The 17,452-nt window shown below is 38.6% G+C and overlaps 1 protein-coding gene across 1 annotated transcript in view; it reads right to left on the reverse strand.

Annotated features, from left to right (window-relative positions):
* LOC126474748 (dynein beta chain, ciliary-like) overlaps nt 1–17,452 on the reverse strand; it is a 734,368-nt gene that overhangs the window by 157,784 nt on the left and 559,132 nt on the right. Inside the window, exons 62-65 of the mRNA XM_050102225.1 lie at nt 17,306–17,444; nt 12,775–12,939; nt 12,060–12,253; nt 3,047–3,251 (exon numbers count right to left, since the gene is read on the reverse strand). Coding sequence (XP_049958182.1) covers nt 3,047–3,251; nt 12,060–12,253; nt 12,775–12,939; nt 17,306–17,444 — 703 coding nt within the window. The remainder of the gene's footprint in view (nt 1–3,046; nt 3,252–12,059; nt 12,254–12,774; nt 12,940–17,305; nt 17,445–17,452) is intronic.

Genomic DNA, 17,452 nt, shown 5'->3' on the forward strand with positions numbered 1-17,452 from the left:
TGGAATGTAGTCAAATTAAATCGGGTGATCCTGAGGGAATTAGATTAGGAAATGAGACACTTAAAGTAGTAAAGGAGTTTTGCTATTTAGGGAGTAAAATAACTGATGATGGTCGAAGTAGAGAGGATATAAAATGTAGACTGGCAATGGCAAGGAAATTGTTTCTGAAGAAGAGAAATTTGTTAACATCGAGTATAGATTTAAGTGTCAGGAAGTCGTTTCTGATAGTATTTGTATGGAGTGTAGCCATGTATGGAAGTGAAACATGGACGATAACTAGTTTGGACAAGAAGAGAATAGAAGCTTTCGAAATGTGGTGCTACAGAAGAATGCTGAAGATAACTAACGAGGAGGTATTGAATAGGATTGGGGAGAAGAGAAGTTTGTGGCACAACTTGACTAGAAGAAGGGATCGGTTGGTAGAACATGTTTTGAGGCATCAAGGTATCACAAATTTAGCATTGGAGGGCAGCATGGAGGGTAAAAATCGTAGAGGGAGACCAAGAGATGAATACACTAAGCAGATTCAGAAGGATGTAGGTTGCAGTAAGTACTGGGAGATGAAGAAGCTTGCACAGGATAGAGTAGCATGGAGAGCCGCATCAAACCAGTCTCAGGACTGAAGACCACAACAACAACATATATGATGATAAAATCTACTTAACAGCTCACCAATCCTTCAGTTTTATTTCTCTTAATGTAATGTATTAATAACTACAGCCTTTTAATTTCATTCATTTAACTTGCTTATTTGTTAGCACTCCCTTATCAGATATATATGAATGTGCCTGTTTATTTTACCCGCCAAAGAACACTGGTATGTCTCCATGTAATCTAAGTGTTGTCCTACCACTAAAACCAGGAGAGGATAGTGGATGATATTTTTGCTTTAAATAATGGGATAATTGAAGAGGAAGTAGTTGCTTGATGGAAAATGGAAAAGGAAGTAATGAAGCAATTAACTGAGACTACTGGCAGACGATACTCCACTGAATTTTCATAGGATGCAAATTCTCCTGGGATTTTGAATTTCTTTAACATGTCATAATGTATAATCCCTTTTCTTGATTGGTCTGCAGGTCTACAAAGAATACTGCTTTTGGATCAGGTAAGCCCAGTACCCTGAAGGTTCCCCCATAGCGTGGAAAAAATTGCTTGTATCCTTTTTCAAATCAGAACTAGGATGGAAACCCTTAACTAATATTAAGTCCCCAGAATTTTCATTCTGGAAACTTTCCCTAGGCTGTGGATAAGCCATGTCTCCATATTATCCTTTCTTCCATGAGTTGCAGGAGAGCTTCTCTGAAGTTTGGGAGAAAAGAGGTACTGGCAGATTGAGGCTGTGGAGATGGGTTGTGAGTCGTGCCTGGGTAGCTCAGATGCTAGAGCACTTGCCCACGAAAGGCAAAGGTCACAGTTTGACTCTCGGTCCGACACACAGTTTTAATCTTCCAGGAAATTTTAATATTAAGTTCTCAAACCTGGAATACTGGTGTAATTATTGCTTTTTTACTGTATTTCCATATTCAACTTTGCACTTATTTTTTGTAAATTTTCCTTCATCATACTGTGTAATTCTTCAGCTTTAATTTCTGTTGAAGGTGGCCACTTAAAAATAACTTTAATACTGGTTCACCAATGACAGTTTTAGTTCACCAATGACAGTGTTATTCATAATTTCTACTGGTTATAACTGTTGACATATGTGGAAGTTCATTCAAAATAATTTGGAACTCAGGAATCACCTGATCACATGTTGTATGTTAGTAACAAATGTATATTCTACACAGACATCCAATCTCTTTCATCTCCTGAGGGGGATATTTTGAAATAGCTGCATGTCTTATTCTTTCCCACACTAGAAAATCTTTGAAATTATTCCTTGTAAATTGCAATCCATTATCCACGAAGATTCAGCAAGGCCTACTGACATCTTTAAAATAGCCTCTTAAACATTTTATTACTGTAACTGAATTAGCTTGTTTGACAGAATGAAGTTTTATGTATGTCTACCAATATTCTATCAGTACTGTCAGTACTTTCCTGGTGACAGCATGTTAGCTACCTTCCATCTCTTGCTGCTATCTTCAGTGCTACATGAGTTGACTTCTGACATTGTTGTGTAAAGAACTGAGATGGGGAGTCATCTACTGTCAGTAACAACTCATATCTTCACTGCCATTTGTCTCTGGCATAAAATCACTACATGACTACAATAAGCTATTTTCTAATTCAGTATATTGAATCTGAGTTCTCCAGAGTACCCAGTATCTCTTCTTTAGTAAGACCACATTGGCATGACCTAACTGAAAATGAGTAATAAAGGGGAAGCAGGGGAGGAGAGGGGAGGGGGGGGGGGGAGGGGGGGGGGGGAGGCACATCAGAGGAAATACAACTAGTTATCATATTATTATTATGTTTACAATATCCAGTGTGGAAACCTTTCTGACAATGCATATTATCATCATTTGAAGCAGTGTTTGTTGACCACAACAAAATGCAACATTTGTACCTTTGTAATTATGATGACAGCTATATTCTAAAAAGGAGTCATGTCAGGAGTAACTGATCTGTCCTGCTATTCTATGTATTCTTCATGAAAACTTTAAAATTCAGTAAGTTGGTGTACAATATTGTCAACCGTATAAGAAATGAAGGGCAGACAAAAAGTTTCGCAGAGAGATGTTAAAAACTCGATTTGTTATTACAAAAATGAAAGAGTAAATGTGTCCTTTGACCTCTTTCATTGTTTATAGAGTTTCTCTGATATTTAATTAAGAATGTTATCAGACTGTAGATCTTCACCAATTATAACATGTGTCCTCTTTAACATAAAAGACTACTGCAAGGAATAATAAAAAGAATCCAGTAATTACACCATATCATTTATCTCTGGAGTTAGAGATTTATAAACTTAGAAAGTTGGTTTAATGTATAAAACAAAAAACGTACTGAAGTCTGCAGTTTATAAATTTTCATTTATAATCCGAGATCTGTAAATTAGTGACTAGCATTTCAATACTGTTTTAGTAAATAGTTTACTTACTTTTAGTTCCTCTAGATCTGGCCGTTCAGCTTTCACAACTTCTGCTAGCAACTGATCTTCCAAGCCATCCCTTGTGACTGTAAAGTTAATGAGGGTTGTCTGTGCTTGCATCTCTGGTTTATAGTGTGGGTTTGCTAGCTTTGTATGCAAGAGAAGCCGAAATTTGCTATTGTATTCAACTTCCTTATCACCAATCTTAATAGCCCTGTCAATAAATGTAGGTGCTATGATATAAGACATACAACATCTTTTTCAAAGTAAATTATGAAGGAAATTCAAGCAAACAACATAAGATACACAATGTGACTGTGTAAATTTTCCTGACATATTAACTAATAATATTCTTGTCAGATCTGCAGCCAGATCATTCAATCATATTGATACAATATTTCAGCAGTCCATTGGCCGTCATCTTCAAGTGAGAATGCTGTTTGTTAAATCTCACTGGAGCTGATACCTAACGTGAATGGAGGCTCTTTTATAAGGCACAGGGAACCAAAAGTGTCTGAGTGAGAAATTGTCATTGCTACTCTATAACAGCAAAGTGAACACCCTTGTGATGAAAGCTGGTAGAAATGATGACTTGCTGTGGAGTATGTAGCTCTGCCTTCTGAGTGAAAGAGCAATGATTTTTAATATCAGGTACATGAAGATGCCACATTTTACTTAAAGAACAGCCCCCTGTAATGCATGAAAGAACTTGAGATATGATGGCAAACTTACATGAATTTAGAAGGAAGAAATGATGCCCTGAATCGTGGAAGAGAAATATGATTAAACAAAAGAAGGTCATGGGTTTGGAGCATACCAACTGGAAGTAAAATATTGTTCCTAAAAGGGAAACAGATGCAGATTGCAAGTAAACAGTCATACAACTTTCACCCTTTGTATCAATATGTATTGAAATATTATACTAAAATGTGATTATAAATTCCTTTCACGTCCATAAATTTTTAATTTATATTTAAGAAGTAATACAGGAAATTGGTAAAAATATGTTATTCAATGAAATACATTGGTTAATCATACACGGTTTCAAGAACTTCCCAGTTCCCGAGAAGGAACTATTGTTGACAGAATTCAACGATATACCAAACAAAGATGGACAGGATACGTACTTGAGTGCTTGTGTTCTTCCCTTTATACCAACTGTGGAAGGACAGGCAAACTACTGTTATAAGGTAACTGGCATGACAAGAAAAGTATTATTTTATTAACCATTTTTTCCTGAATTTTGTAAATCAGTGATTCACTTTTTATAAAATAATTAAAACAAAATAACATAAGAATATGATTTATGGCCCATTTCTGCACTTGTTAGATTATTTCAAGATTTCACATTATGTATCACAAATTTTCAGGTAAAGAAAAAGGTTGGTTTATGTCAAGAAAATTAATTAATGACTATTAGTTCATTCATGTTGTGCCAGTGCAACACTCTAAGGTAAATGATTATGGAATATATTTAATAGTGTTAGAGTATTACAAATATATGGTAGGATGAAGAGATACCTCTCAAGTTTCCAGAATGAGGTTTTCACTCTGCAGCGGAGTTTGCGCTGATATGAAACTTCCTGGCAGATTACGACTGTGTGCTGGACCGAGACTCGAACTCGGGACCTTTGCCTTTCGCGGGCAAGTGCTCTACCAACTGAGCTACCCAAGCACGACTCACGCCCTGTTATCTTGTTGACTTGTTAAAATTTGTTGTTGGAGGCCTTCAGCCGTAAAAGACTTGCATTCGGTAAAGATCCGGCTATGTGCCGCTTTGGTTGTAAAGGTTATTAAATTACAACAAATGTCAATTAGAAGGAGAAACTGACCTCAACCTTTGGCTCCTTTCCACAATCCTATTACCTGTTCTGCCCAGCCGGTTTAGCAGGCGTTCCAAGTTCTGCAAGGTTCGCAGGAGAGGATCTGTAAAGTTTGGAGGGTAGGAGATGAGGTACTGGCAGAAGTAAAGCTGTGTGGATGGGGCGTGAGTCGTGCTTGGGTAGCTCTGTTGGTAGAGCACTTGCCCGCGAAAGGCAAAGGTCCCGAGTTCGAGTCTCGGTCCGGCACACAGTTTTAATCTGTCAGGAAGTTTCATATCAGTGCACACTCCACTGCAGAGTGAAAATCTCATTCTGGAAATGTGCCCCAGGCTGTGGCTAAGCCATGTTTCTGCAATATCCTTTCTTTCAGGAGTGCTAGTTCTGCAAGGTTCGCAGGAGAGCTTCTGTAAAGTTTGGAAGGTAGGAGACGAGGTACTGGCAGAAGCAAAGCTGTGAGGAAGGGGCGTGAGTCGTGCTTGGGTAACTCAGTCGGTAAAGCACTTGCCCGCGAAAGGCAAAGGTCCCGAGTTCGAGTCTCGGTCCGGCACACAGTTTTAATCTGCCAGGAAGTTTCACCTCTCAAGTTCTTTAACTGTGAAGACCATGTGGGAAATGTTTCTTGACAACAATGGACTTCCTCAGTCATAGATCATTTTTAACCAAAACAAAAACAGTTCTAATCTTGGATGGCAAATGAAACACACTTTTAATATTAGAGTTCTCCTTGGTTCAGTTAAACATGATCTACAACTGAGAAAGTCTGGTATTTCCAAAACCCCTTGTAGGAAAACTTATACTGGCCAGACAATTCACACCATTCATGAAAGAGGCATTGAGTACCATCACCATACACGATTGCTACAACCTGAGAAATCTGTGGTGGTGGAGCACTAGCTAAGAAAGGGAGACAGAATGCTGTATGATGAGATACAAAATTGTCTTACTATTGGGATTGTCTCTTAAAGGAAGTAACTGAAATTAGATTATCAGATAAAATTATAAACAGAGACAAAGGCTACCCTTTAAGTAAACATGGAACCCTGTTCTATCTGGTGTTAAGAAACAACAGTCTTTGACACAGCCACAAAGACACATAGTCTGTAGCGATTCACTGTTTCTGCCAGCTTTCATCATTGTGGCGCTCTACCTTCACTTTGCATGTTAGTTAGTTACACGTTCCAAGGATCATTTTGCACAATAGGTTGCAAAGATGTGGAATGACTTATTTCACATTCACATCACAAATTAATTTGTACATACAGCTACACTCTGAAGATTTCCAAGTTGACTGTCTCTCTCTCTGCCGGAGACAGATGACAATGTATGCCACCCGCAGGATAGTAGATGTGCCAACAATGGTTTCAACATCATCCACCAACAGACAGCATAGTGGCATAGCTATCATAGCACCATCTGTGTCTATGCCTTAATAGGGAATACTCAGAGCCAGAAGGACCAGTGTTGTGCAAACGTGTGAAACAAGCAGGCAAGCCTGCAATGGAGAAGCATTTGTCCTTCATACAGCCAACTGAATGAGTTTCAAAAGGGTCAAACTGTGGCCTTTGGAGTGGCGGGATGTTCCTTTTGGAGAATTGCCATGCAAGTTGGATGTGCTGTGTCAATTGTGCAACAATGCTGGTATCAGTGGTCACGTGAACATTCTCACTGCCATAGACAAGGTTCTGGATGTTCACACAGCACAGACTCCCACCAGGATCATTGTGTTGTAAGGGCAGCAGTGGCAGATCATACAGCTACCACAGCACAGATAAGATGGCTTGTGAGCCCGGATGTGTTGTGAGCTGATTGTTGGTAATGGGACTATGGGCAACCACACCACATAATCAATGTGCATGGTTTGACTGGTGCCAACAGAGGATCACTTGGAAGATGGAATGGTGTGCTGTGGTCTTCAGTGATGAAAGCAGATTCTGCCTGCATGCAAGTGAGGGTCGTTTGTGCGTACAACACAGACTGTATGAGTGCTGTCTTGTAGACTTCATCCAACTTTATCCAAGACACACTGGCCCCAACCCAGGCTTTATGGTTTGGGTGCAATAAACTACAACTCTCGTTCACCTTTGGTGCTTCGGGAGAGGAAGCTAACTGACACCCAGTATGAGCAGAATGTTGTTGGGCATGTTCTTTTGCTGTTCTTGCAACAGAAAAATGATGTGTTTGTTCTAATTGGATAATGCTCATAATGCTCACCCATACACTGCCCATGAAACTCAACATGCACTGCTTGCATTGGTGCCCGTTTAGATTAGATTAGTACTATTTACTGTGTTTACAATTATTCTGCATCTCAAATTTGAAAATCCACTTCATTATTTACATGTTACTCACTAGAAACTAGCAATTTATTTACAATGTTATGCTTGAAATACACTGAATTTGGTGTCACTTGCTTTCCTTTCGCTTCTGGGGCATAATCACTTAAATTTACTGTTTCTGATATCATTCACTTTTTTGCTGACAGTAATTCTCATTGTCCTGAGAGTAGTTAAATGAATTTGGTCCTTTTTCTGTTTTACATCATTCCTTTGTTGCTCTATATTCTTGGAGATGTGGACTGTCCATTCAATGGACTCTCGTGCAAGCTGCCACGCGATCATTTGTATTAAGTTATTGGAGCTGTGTGTGTACAACACAACAGAGCATGAAACAAGAATGAAGATGTTCATTTCAACGTTCCTGAATAAACATTTTAATATTTCCATGAAAACAGTTTTTGAAAATATTACAGAATAGGATAGCTAAAAAAATCTACTCACCAAACAATTGCAGGGGAACACACATGTAAACGTACTTAAATTTGCAAACTTTTGGATCCAGTGGCTCCTTCTTCTGGCAGAAGGGTTGAAGGGGAGCTCCAAAAGCTTACAAATTTAAATATCTTTGTATGTGTGTTCTCCAACCGCAGCTTGGTGAGAAGATTTTTTAGCTATCCAATTATATTTCATTTTCAAAAATTGATTATTTTCATTGCTGTATTAGCCTGTGTGGCCATCATTCCTTCTTATGTAATTCCCTTGTCAGTCTTTGTTGCCATGTATCTTGTCAAACGGTCGCCTTTTTTCTACCATACATGCTATTCCGCTCATTTCTTTTTCTGTACCACCTATATTAATCAAAATCTTATCTCTATGAATCTTCTAGTACTGATTTCCATCCACACAGGTTGGTATATTGTTATTTACAAATTTGCATATAATACTCTGTTTATGGTTCATTAAACTGCAGGGCCTTCTCATATTTGCTTTTCACTGATTTATTTGCAAATTTGACATCAATTTTCTCTCCCATCCTCCATTTCCTAACTTACACGCAATTCTTTCACATTGTTGTGCATTTGTTTCTCACAAAGTTTGATCGATTTTTACTGCTGTCACCTGCATTACTTTATTTATGAAACACAATAGATTACATTTTCTCCGATGACTTTCTCTTTCTGTTTGCCCTGTTTTTAAATATTTTGTCTGTTTTCACAACTTTTTCAATGGAATTTTTTTTTCCAATTATAATTTTTTTGTATCATATAGATCACTTTTCTGGAGAGAAATTCTCACCCACTGACGATTTCTTGTTAATTCTTGTCTGTTCTCACAATTTTTGTATGAAATTTTCTGGTTTTGTGATCTTTTCCCTTGCTTTTCTTTCTTTCTATATTTTTGCACCATCTGATTCTTCTTTTTAGCCACTACTGTCTTCTCTAACACTCCAAACCCTCCTCTCTTGCCATGATGAGCTCCTCTCTAATTATATCCATTTCTTTTGAAAACATGCTTTTGCACAATCAAAACTGAGAGCCCACATTCAGTTTCTTGAAGCCTGCTTGTGCCTGGGATTTATTCCCAAAGGCCTAACATTGAAAGCCCCTGTTTCTGGATGTTATACTACTTTACACCAGCCTCTTCTACAGTTTCAAGTACAACAGCTCCTGCATTTACCTGGCTAATCTGTAACATATAAGCCTCATCTGCCAATTTCCACTCCCCTTCAACATCCTGCAGTTATCTGCCCCTCATGTATCCTTGGATGGTATAATGAGTTAAGCCAACTTCAAAACTGCAACAACATGCCAGACTTCACCTCAAAAAGCTATTCCATCTTCTCCTAAACCATCTCAACAGTGGTGTTTCCCTTCCTGTCTCTCTGCAGCTCCATAAACTGCCTTACCATTAATCACCACTCCTCTCTTACAAACTGAACTCGGCCAACCTTCTTAACATCCCCCAGCCTTCACCACTGCCTCCAAGATGTACAAGGACCAGTCACAACAGTACAGTATTCTAAAGCTGTCATCTAAGGCCTCTCTCCTCCTGAATTATCTATATCATCTAAGGGTCTCATTTTCAGCCCTAAGCCTGCATTTAATCATGCTGCTTTGGTGAAGAACCTACTTTCTTTCAGACATAACATCAACTGTAAATATCACTTTGCAACCCAATCCCAAAATCTTTCCAACAACAAACCTGACGTTGAACCCTACCTTGAACAGTTCCAACCACAAGCCCTACTTGATCCACCACCACTACATCAAAATCATCCCTCACGAGCTTTCCTAGAATTCCTCACATCCAGCATTGCTTCACAACCCTTCCTCAGGTCCCTACAACATTGATTGATTGATTGATTTCTTTATTAATCCATGTAACAATTTACATTGTGTGGATTTCGTCAGCAAAAACATATACAATACAATATACCTACAATTATACACATAAAATTAGTATTTACACACATTTTTGAGGTATCTTAAATTAGTTTTATATCTTTATGTAATTTGTAATTTTCTTATAGTACTGAACAATTTTTGATTACATATCATAATTATTTCCTCATGTATTACAATGCAGGCTACTTTAATTACACTACATGTTTTAATTCAGATAGTCCGTTACTGCGTAATAACTTTTATTTAATAAAAAAAATTTTAGTTTTGTTTTGAACTGTCCGATTGTGTCAATATCTCTTATTTTTTGGGGTAATTTATTATATAATTTAACAGCATTGTACAACAAGCTCTGCTGAGTTTTAACTTTATTTTTCCTCTCTAGATGCAGATTGAATTGGTTTCTAGTTTCATAGCTGTGTACTAATGAATTTTTCATATAGCAGTCAATATTTTTTTTTTACATACATGACCACAACTGTACCTCAGCAGAAATCCAGGCTCCTCATTCCCTAAAAACCGATGACTCCATTAATATCCTCCCAGTGGAAAAGGCATCCACTGCTGTGGTACTTGATCAATGGGAGTATATAAGCAAAGGTCTATGCCAAGCTGCCTGACACCTCTATGTACAACATCTGCCATTAAGATCCCAGCCCCGTGATACAAACTGACCTGCAGCCCCTCCTTAAAACCTGAGGCCCCTCACAAGGATTAACATCTCAATCCACAGAACTTCTTATTCCACCCACACCATGCACCCTCCCCCCTTTTACCTTCTCCATAAGATCCACAACCCCATTACCCTGGCGCCCTATAACTGCTGGCTTCAAAGCACCCATCATACATATATCTGCCTTAGTCGATCAACATCTGCAACCCACAACACAAAGACTTTTCTCCTATATTAAAGACACCAACCATTTTCTAGATTATCTGAACTGTGCACCCTTCCCACTCTCACCACACATCTTGCTTGTCACCATTGATACCACCTCCCTCTCCGCCAACATCCACCATGTAAATGATTTGTATGCTGCTGAATATTTCCTTAGTCAGCACCTACCTGATCCAAACCTATGGCATCCCTCCTTCTCACCTTAATTAACTTTATACTTACCAACAACTATTTTACCTTCGTGGGGCAGACATACAAACAGATCAGGGGCACAACCATGGGAACCAAGATGCCTCCTTCTTATGCCAACCTTTTCGTGAGTCACTTGAAGTGGGCTTTCCTGGGATCCATATGCCTTTGGCTCCTGATTTGGTTTAGGTATGTAGACGACATCTTTATCATATTGACTGACGGTGAGGTTGGTCCGTTAAAATTCTTTGAATCTCTAAATACATTCTCCCAATTAAGTTTGACATGGTCTTATTCTGAATCTCATGCCACTCTCCTTTGCATTGTTCTTACCCTCACCAAAGATCAGTTACACACCTCTATTCACGTTAATCCTACTAACAAGCAACAGTACTTGCATTTTGACAGTTGCCATCCTTTCCATGTCAAATGATTCCTCCCATACAGGCTTGAGATTCAAGGTAAATGTATATGTCCATATGCAGACTATTCAGAGCAATACACCATCATTCTCACCACATCATCCACCAGGCACAATTACTCCACCAGCCTAGTTCAAAAGCAGATTTCCCAGGCCATTATATCCAATCCTGGAACTGTTGATCCCTCCAAAAAACTCAGTGTTATCCTGGTCTTGAATGTATCTACCAGCAGAAGTGATCATATGGCATTGCTGGCTGGGAACCCCCTTCCAAAGAAGTTCGGATGCCGAGTTCGAGTCTTATTACAATCAACGCCACATTGGGCAACTCGCATGCCGGTGATGAGGATGAAATGATGATGACAACACAACACCCAGTCCATGAGCGGAGAAAATCTCCAACCTGACTGGGAATCGACCCTGGGTGCCCGCTGCATGGCAGGCAAGCATGTAACCACTCAGCTAAGCAGGTGGACATCTACCAGCAACTTCAACCAAAGTCCTGTTCCTTCACGCCTCTTCCTTCCCCTTCAATGCTTCTTCCAGAATGAATATCTTTATATGTGTGTTTTCCTGTAGTTGCTTGGTGAATAGATTTTGTTTTTTTAGATAGCCAATTCCTGGAGAAAAAATTTGAGTATAATCTATTTTTTCCCAAGAAATTATTGTCATCAATATTTCCAACATGTCTTCATTCCTTAAATGTTTATATTGCTTCTAGATTCAGAACAAGAATTCTGACTGTGTTGCATTTACCTGTGTACTTGAAATTCCCTCTCTCTCAAATCAAATGGCTTGAAGCACTATGGGACTTAACATCTGAGGTCATCAGTCCCCTAGGCCTAGAACTACTTAAACGTAACTAACCTAAGGACATCACACACATTCATGCCCGAGGCAGGAGTCGACCTGTGACCAGCCCCTCTCTCTCACACACACATTGTCACTCAGAGGTCAACTACCATATATCAACCAACAATTGTTTCTTATAGTGAGGCCGACCGATGTCTTACCTGCCTTTCTTTATCAAATTGCGGCCAAGAAGGGGATCCAGCACAGGATCGACATCTTCATCAATGTTCTCAAAGAGCAGTGTGGCTCCAGTTGTCAGAGCTTTCTCCACTACATCAAGATAGCCACGCTGGCCCAGGCGTAGAACAGTCAACTGCTCACCATACTTCTGCTTTATCCATTTCACACCTTGCAACTGTTTGTGAAAAGGAAGTCACAATGTACAGTGCAGTATCTGAAAATACACTTTGTATGCATCTTACATAGTGTAAGTTCCAAGAAAAAAAATATTTATTACATATATAATGAGAATAAAAAAGATAAACTTTTGTGCTTAGCTTTGTTGTATTCAAATTTTATATTTGCTGTACAGATTTCTTTGAACATCATCATGGTGAGCTTACAGATGAAGAGTGATCTCTTGCCTTAGATAATAAACAAAGTGTGACAGAAATGTGAATAGTATCCCGGGAAAGATGGCAAGTAAGGTTTATATTAATACAAATGTAATCCCAGACAAGAAATGTATCTAACAAACATAGTTGTCATTAATTTCAAATTATCTTCCAGGCTTGCAATAATGTAGAACACACGAAATTATAGAAAGTATAACAAAAAGAAAACTACTACCTTATATTGAAGCTAGCAAAAAGATACTTCCTTCATGATGAATACTGACAAAAATTCAGTTAACCCCTTTAATAAAAAGAATCTCACCTGTGGGTCAATCATAAGTGGCCACCTGTCAGAATTTGTAAGAATTGTTGCATTCTCAGTGGACATCCGGTCACTGGGCAAACCTTCATTGTTCCAGACAGCTACCAATGCATCATCAGTCAGCAATGTTAATGGGTCCAACCCTTCCGTTATTGGTATAGGGGGCTGAAACAAAATTGCTTTTCATCCTTCATTGTAGTAGACGCAGTTGATCATAACAAACAGTGACATTCAGTGATTTCTGAAATAATGGCCTAACAACAAATGAGATTAATAGATTTAATACTGAGAGTGCACAAACTAATGAGGAAAAGAAGAAAAGTTATAGTTTAATCTCCAACTGATATCAAAGTCATCAGAAGAAGAGTTCGAATACAGCTAGACAAGCACGGGTTATTCAGAGGACCCACTTTACATTCATGGGAAGTGAGTTAGGCTTGACCACATGAGACCATTATGAACTACATGATGTACAGAATTTCTATCATTTCTCTATGAGCACAAGGGAATCAGGTCAAAGACAAAACATCAGCACCTCCTCTATGGCAAGGAAAATGGAAGAGGCTGCAGTACAAACATAGAAAGACACACTGAATAAACCTGTTTCAGTGCACTGTGTATCACATATGTGTATAATATCAGCTTCATGGCTCTGGCACTGTATATAAATGACACAGTCATATTGACCTGCAAGATCACTTGTCAACCTTGCATGACATCACTTTAGGATTACCTGTGTCAGACTCACTACTTTGGCCATCAAGTGGTACTCAGTATGGAACATAGTGCCACAGGTCTTCGTAAAAGGTTGGACCATCATCTGAAATGTTGGCAGCTCACCTGACAGATGACAGAAAAGTTTATTTGAGACCAAGAGCTTTCTGTAGTGTCCTCAAACTCTCATCCAACACTGGTGCCTCACTCTGGCATCATATCTAGACTTTGGAGTAGACGCTTATTAATGAATAATTAATATGTTTTTACATGAATTTTGGTTTTTTATTTTTTGGGACAACAATGCAGTTGTTTTACATGTTCAGAAACAAATCTATGGTTTCACATGCCTGGTCACCAAGGAGAAGCAGATCCAGACCAGATATCTTAACTACTCCAATAGCTGATTGATGGGAGAAGTTCAAAACATGGTTCTTTCCAATCATTTTAAACTTGTGAAAATGGGGAGAACAACCAACAGTATTTGATAAAATTGCACTGTGTATCACACTAACATAACCAAACATGTGGTTATAATGATTTGGACACAGAGTAACAGGAAGTGTCATCACTATTTAATAATGTCAAATTAAAACTAAAAATAGGAGATGTTCCATTGTTGTCTCACTTTATCTGCATTTTGATGACAGAATGGATATGGAATAATATATGATTAAAGTAATCTACATTTTTGTTGGGAGCCTGCAAAGGAACTGAACATCAGGCTATAGTGTCATCTCCTACCTGATATACTGCATGGGGCAAAGCTTAAGAGATTCTAAAGTAGAAGAGAGATGTGATCATTCAAAAACTTCTATTTGTTCACATTATAACATAAATGAAGTATATAAATGATATGAAAACTAATAACAAATAAATGTCATATGACTAGGGCCTCCCGTCAGGTAGACCGTTCACCGGGTGCAAGTCTTTCAATTTGACACCACTTCGTTGACTTGTGCGTTGAGGGAGATGAAATGAGGATGAGTAGGACAACACAACACCCAGTCCCTGAGTGGAGAACATGTACGACCCAGCCGGGAATCGAACCCAGGCCCTTAGGATTCACATTTTGTCGCGCTGACCACTCAGCTACTGGGGCAGACAAAACTAATAATACAATCAAAACAGAAAATGACAGATAAACAATTTGATATATAGCATAGTAAAATGTCCATTGGTTAAGGGTATGTCAGGTGTACAAGATGGAAATTAAGGAGCGCTAAACACTGTGTACCATTTTCTGCTAGTGACATATATTACACGAGAAATCACAATATCTTGAGAATGACAAAGTTTGAACTGTGAAAAATAGTCATTATACAGGGTGATTCAAAAAGAATACCACAACTTTAGGAATTTATAAATCTGCAACGACAAAAGGCAGAGCTAAGCACTATCTGTCGGCGAATTAAGGGAGCTATAAAGTTTCATTTAGTTGTACATTTGTTCGCTTGAGGCGCTGTTGACTAGGCGTCAGCGTCAGTTGATGCTAAGATGGCGACCGCTCAACAGAAAGCTTTTTGTGTTATTGAGTACAGCAGAAGTGAATCGATGACAGTTGTTCAGCGTGCATTTCGAACGAAGTATGGTGTTAAACCTCCTGATAGGTGGTGTATTAAACGTTGGTATAAACAGTTTACAGAGAATGGGTGTTTGTGCAAAGGGAAAAGTTCTGGACGGCCGAGAACGAGTGATGAAAATGTAGCACGCATCCAGCAAGCATTTGTTCGCAGCCCAGGAAAATCGACTTGCAGAGCTAGCAGAGAGCTGCAAATTCCACAATCAACTGTATGGAGAGTCCTACAAAAAAGGTTAGTTATGAAACCTTATCGTCTGAAATTGGTTCAAGCACTGTCTGCAGCTGATAAGATTAAAAGAATCGATTTCTGTGATTTTATCCTTGCTCAAATGGAAACAGATGAATCGTTTCAAAGATTGTGTTTAGTGATGAAGCAACTTTCCACACTAATGGGAAATAACTCAGTATGAACGTGACTCGCCTAAGGTGAACATTTTCTGTGCCATTTCAGCCAATAAAGTTTTTGGTCACTTTTTCTTCGAAGGTGCTACTGTAACTGGACTACAGTACCTCGTGACAGAGCACTTCATCACTGGCCTCCAAGAAGCCCTGATCTTACCCCCTGCGATTTTTTCTTATGGGGGTATGTTAAGGATATGGTGTTTCGGCCACCTCTCCCAGCCACCATTGATGATTTGAAACCAGAAATAACAGCAGCTATCCAAACTGTTACGCCTGATATGCTACAGAGAGTGTGGAACGAGTTGGAGTATCGGGTTGATATTGCTCGTGTGTCTGGAGGGGGCCATATTGAACATCCCTGAACTTGTTTTTGAGTGAAAAAAAACCTTTTGAAATACTATTTGTAATGATGTATAACAGAAGGTTATATTATGTTTCTTTCATTAAATACACATTTTTAAAGTTGTGGTATTCTTTTTGAATCACCCTGTATTGTGTAAGTGACAAACAACTCATTTATCCAGCAGTGTCATTTTGCACAATTTCAGCTGGTGTTACAGATGTGCTGTTGTCTGTCCCACAATGTGGAGGTTACTGCTGCCATGTAAATTGCATGCTCAGATTTCTTTCAGTAAACATGCCTGTTTAGAAATGAGTGTTGCCTTCAGCTACAAATAGTTGATCAAAACACATACTTTATGAGCAACTAATATTCTTTTCTGGTAATTCTTGGTTGTAACTGGACAACTGTTATGGCTAAGCATATTTCAGTTGTTATAGTCTACTATCTACTAGATCCCATTATTGTACTGGAAAAATTTGTGGTGTGATTATGTCAGGTTGTCTTTGTGGTGCCATAAGCGTCATGATCAGTCCCAGCTGCACAAAATTCTTAGTATTCTTGACAGTATCACGCAAGTTGGAAAGCCCACACATCTCAGGAGATGTACTCACGCTTCAACTTTCATGCGTAAATTGTTAGAAAGCAGAAGTATTCTTCTCCATGAAGACATATGGGATTCAGTCAGTCAGTGACTCACATGATACTCATGCAGTTGACAATACATTTAAGATTTGTAGTCAGATAAAAGCGTCTTGGATAATATTCCTTAATGGCTTCTCCAAAGTATGTCTGATACAATTCCGTAACACGTACTTTTATTATGGTGAATGACAACTTTTTCCACAATTAATTCTGTACATGTACTATAGTTTTATTTCTTTGGGTACTGTACCATTGATTTGTAATACAACAGGAAATGTATGGGATAAATTCTATTCATTTGTATGTATCTTGCTTGGAATTGCAGTTTTACTGCATATTTTGAAGCATCATTTTATGTAATCATTATCAACAGAAAACTGGCGATGTGGTGGAAATGTGATGGTGTACAGTTTGTGAGTCATCAGACTGTGTACCAATATCCTGAGTTTAATCTCAAACTGCTGTATAGTGCCTCATGAAGTGAGAGCAAGTAGCATTCTTCATGGTGATCAATTCATAAGATGGTCATCTTCATGCTGTTCAAGAGAAGAATACTGTGTTCTGAGATGAAGTTTTATATCGAATCTATTCCTTTCATTTGCACAGTCATCATTAACAACACAAATACAACACTACAATGTACGAGCATTTCACACCATCATTCACATGACACAATTATGATTTTACGGTCTGAAACCTCAGTAACAGCAAAGCACATGTAAGATGGCGCAGAGGCACAGCTTTCAAAATAAAATAAAAATGAACAAGTATTGTAGCCATGGACGAAAATGAAATAAAAAACTCACAATAGCTTACATTTTATTACAAACAATAAGACTAAAATGTACCTCAAGTGTGCGCAGGAATGTCAACCACATCTTGTTAAGCAAATCAAGTCTGAACTGTTTAGTGAAGCAACCGACATAGGATATAAAAGCTGTTACCAGTAATACATCTCCAGGAAGAGTGGTCCCTTGCTTCATATAACTGTGAAC

Source organism: Schistocerca serialis, chromosome 4 (genome assembly GCF_023864345.2).
Source record: "Schistocerca serialis cubense isolate TAMUIC-IGC-003099 chromosome 4, iqSchSeri2.2, whole genome shotgun sequence".
NCBI lineage: Eukaryota > Metazoa > Arthropoda > Insecta > Orthoptera > Acrididae > Schistocerca > Schistocerca serialis.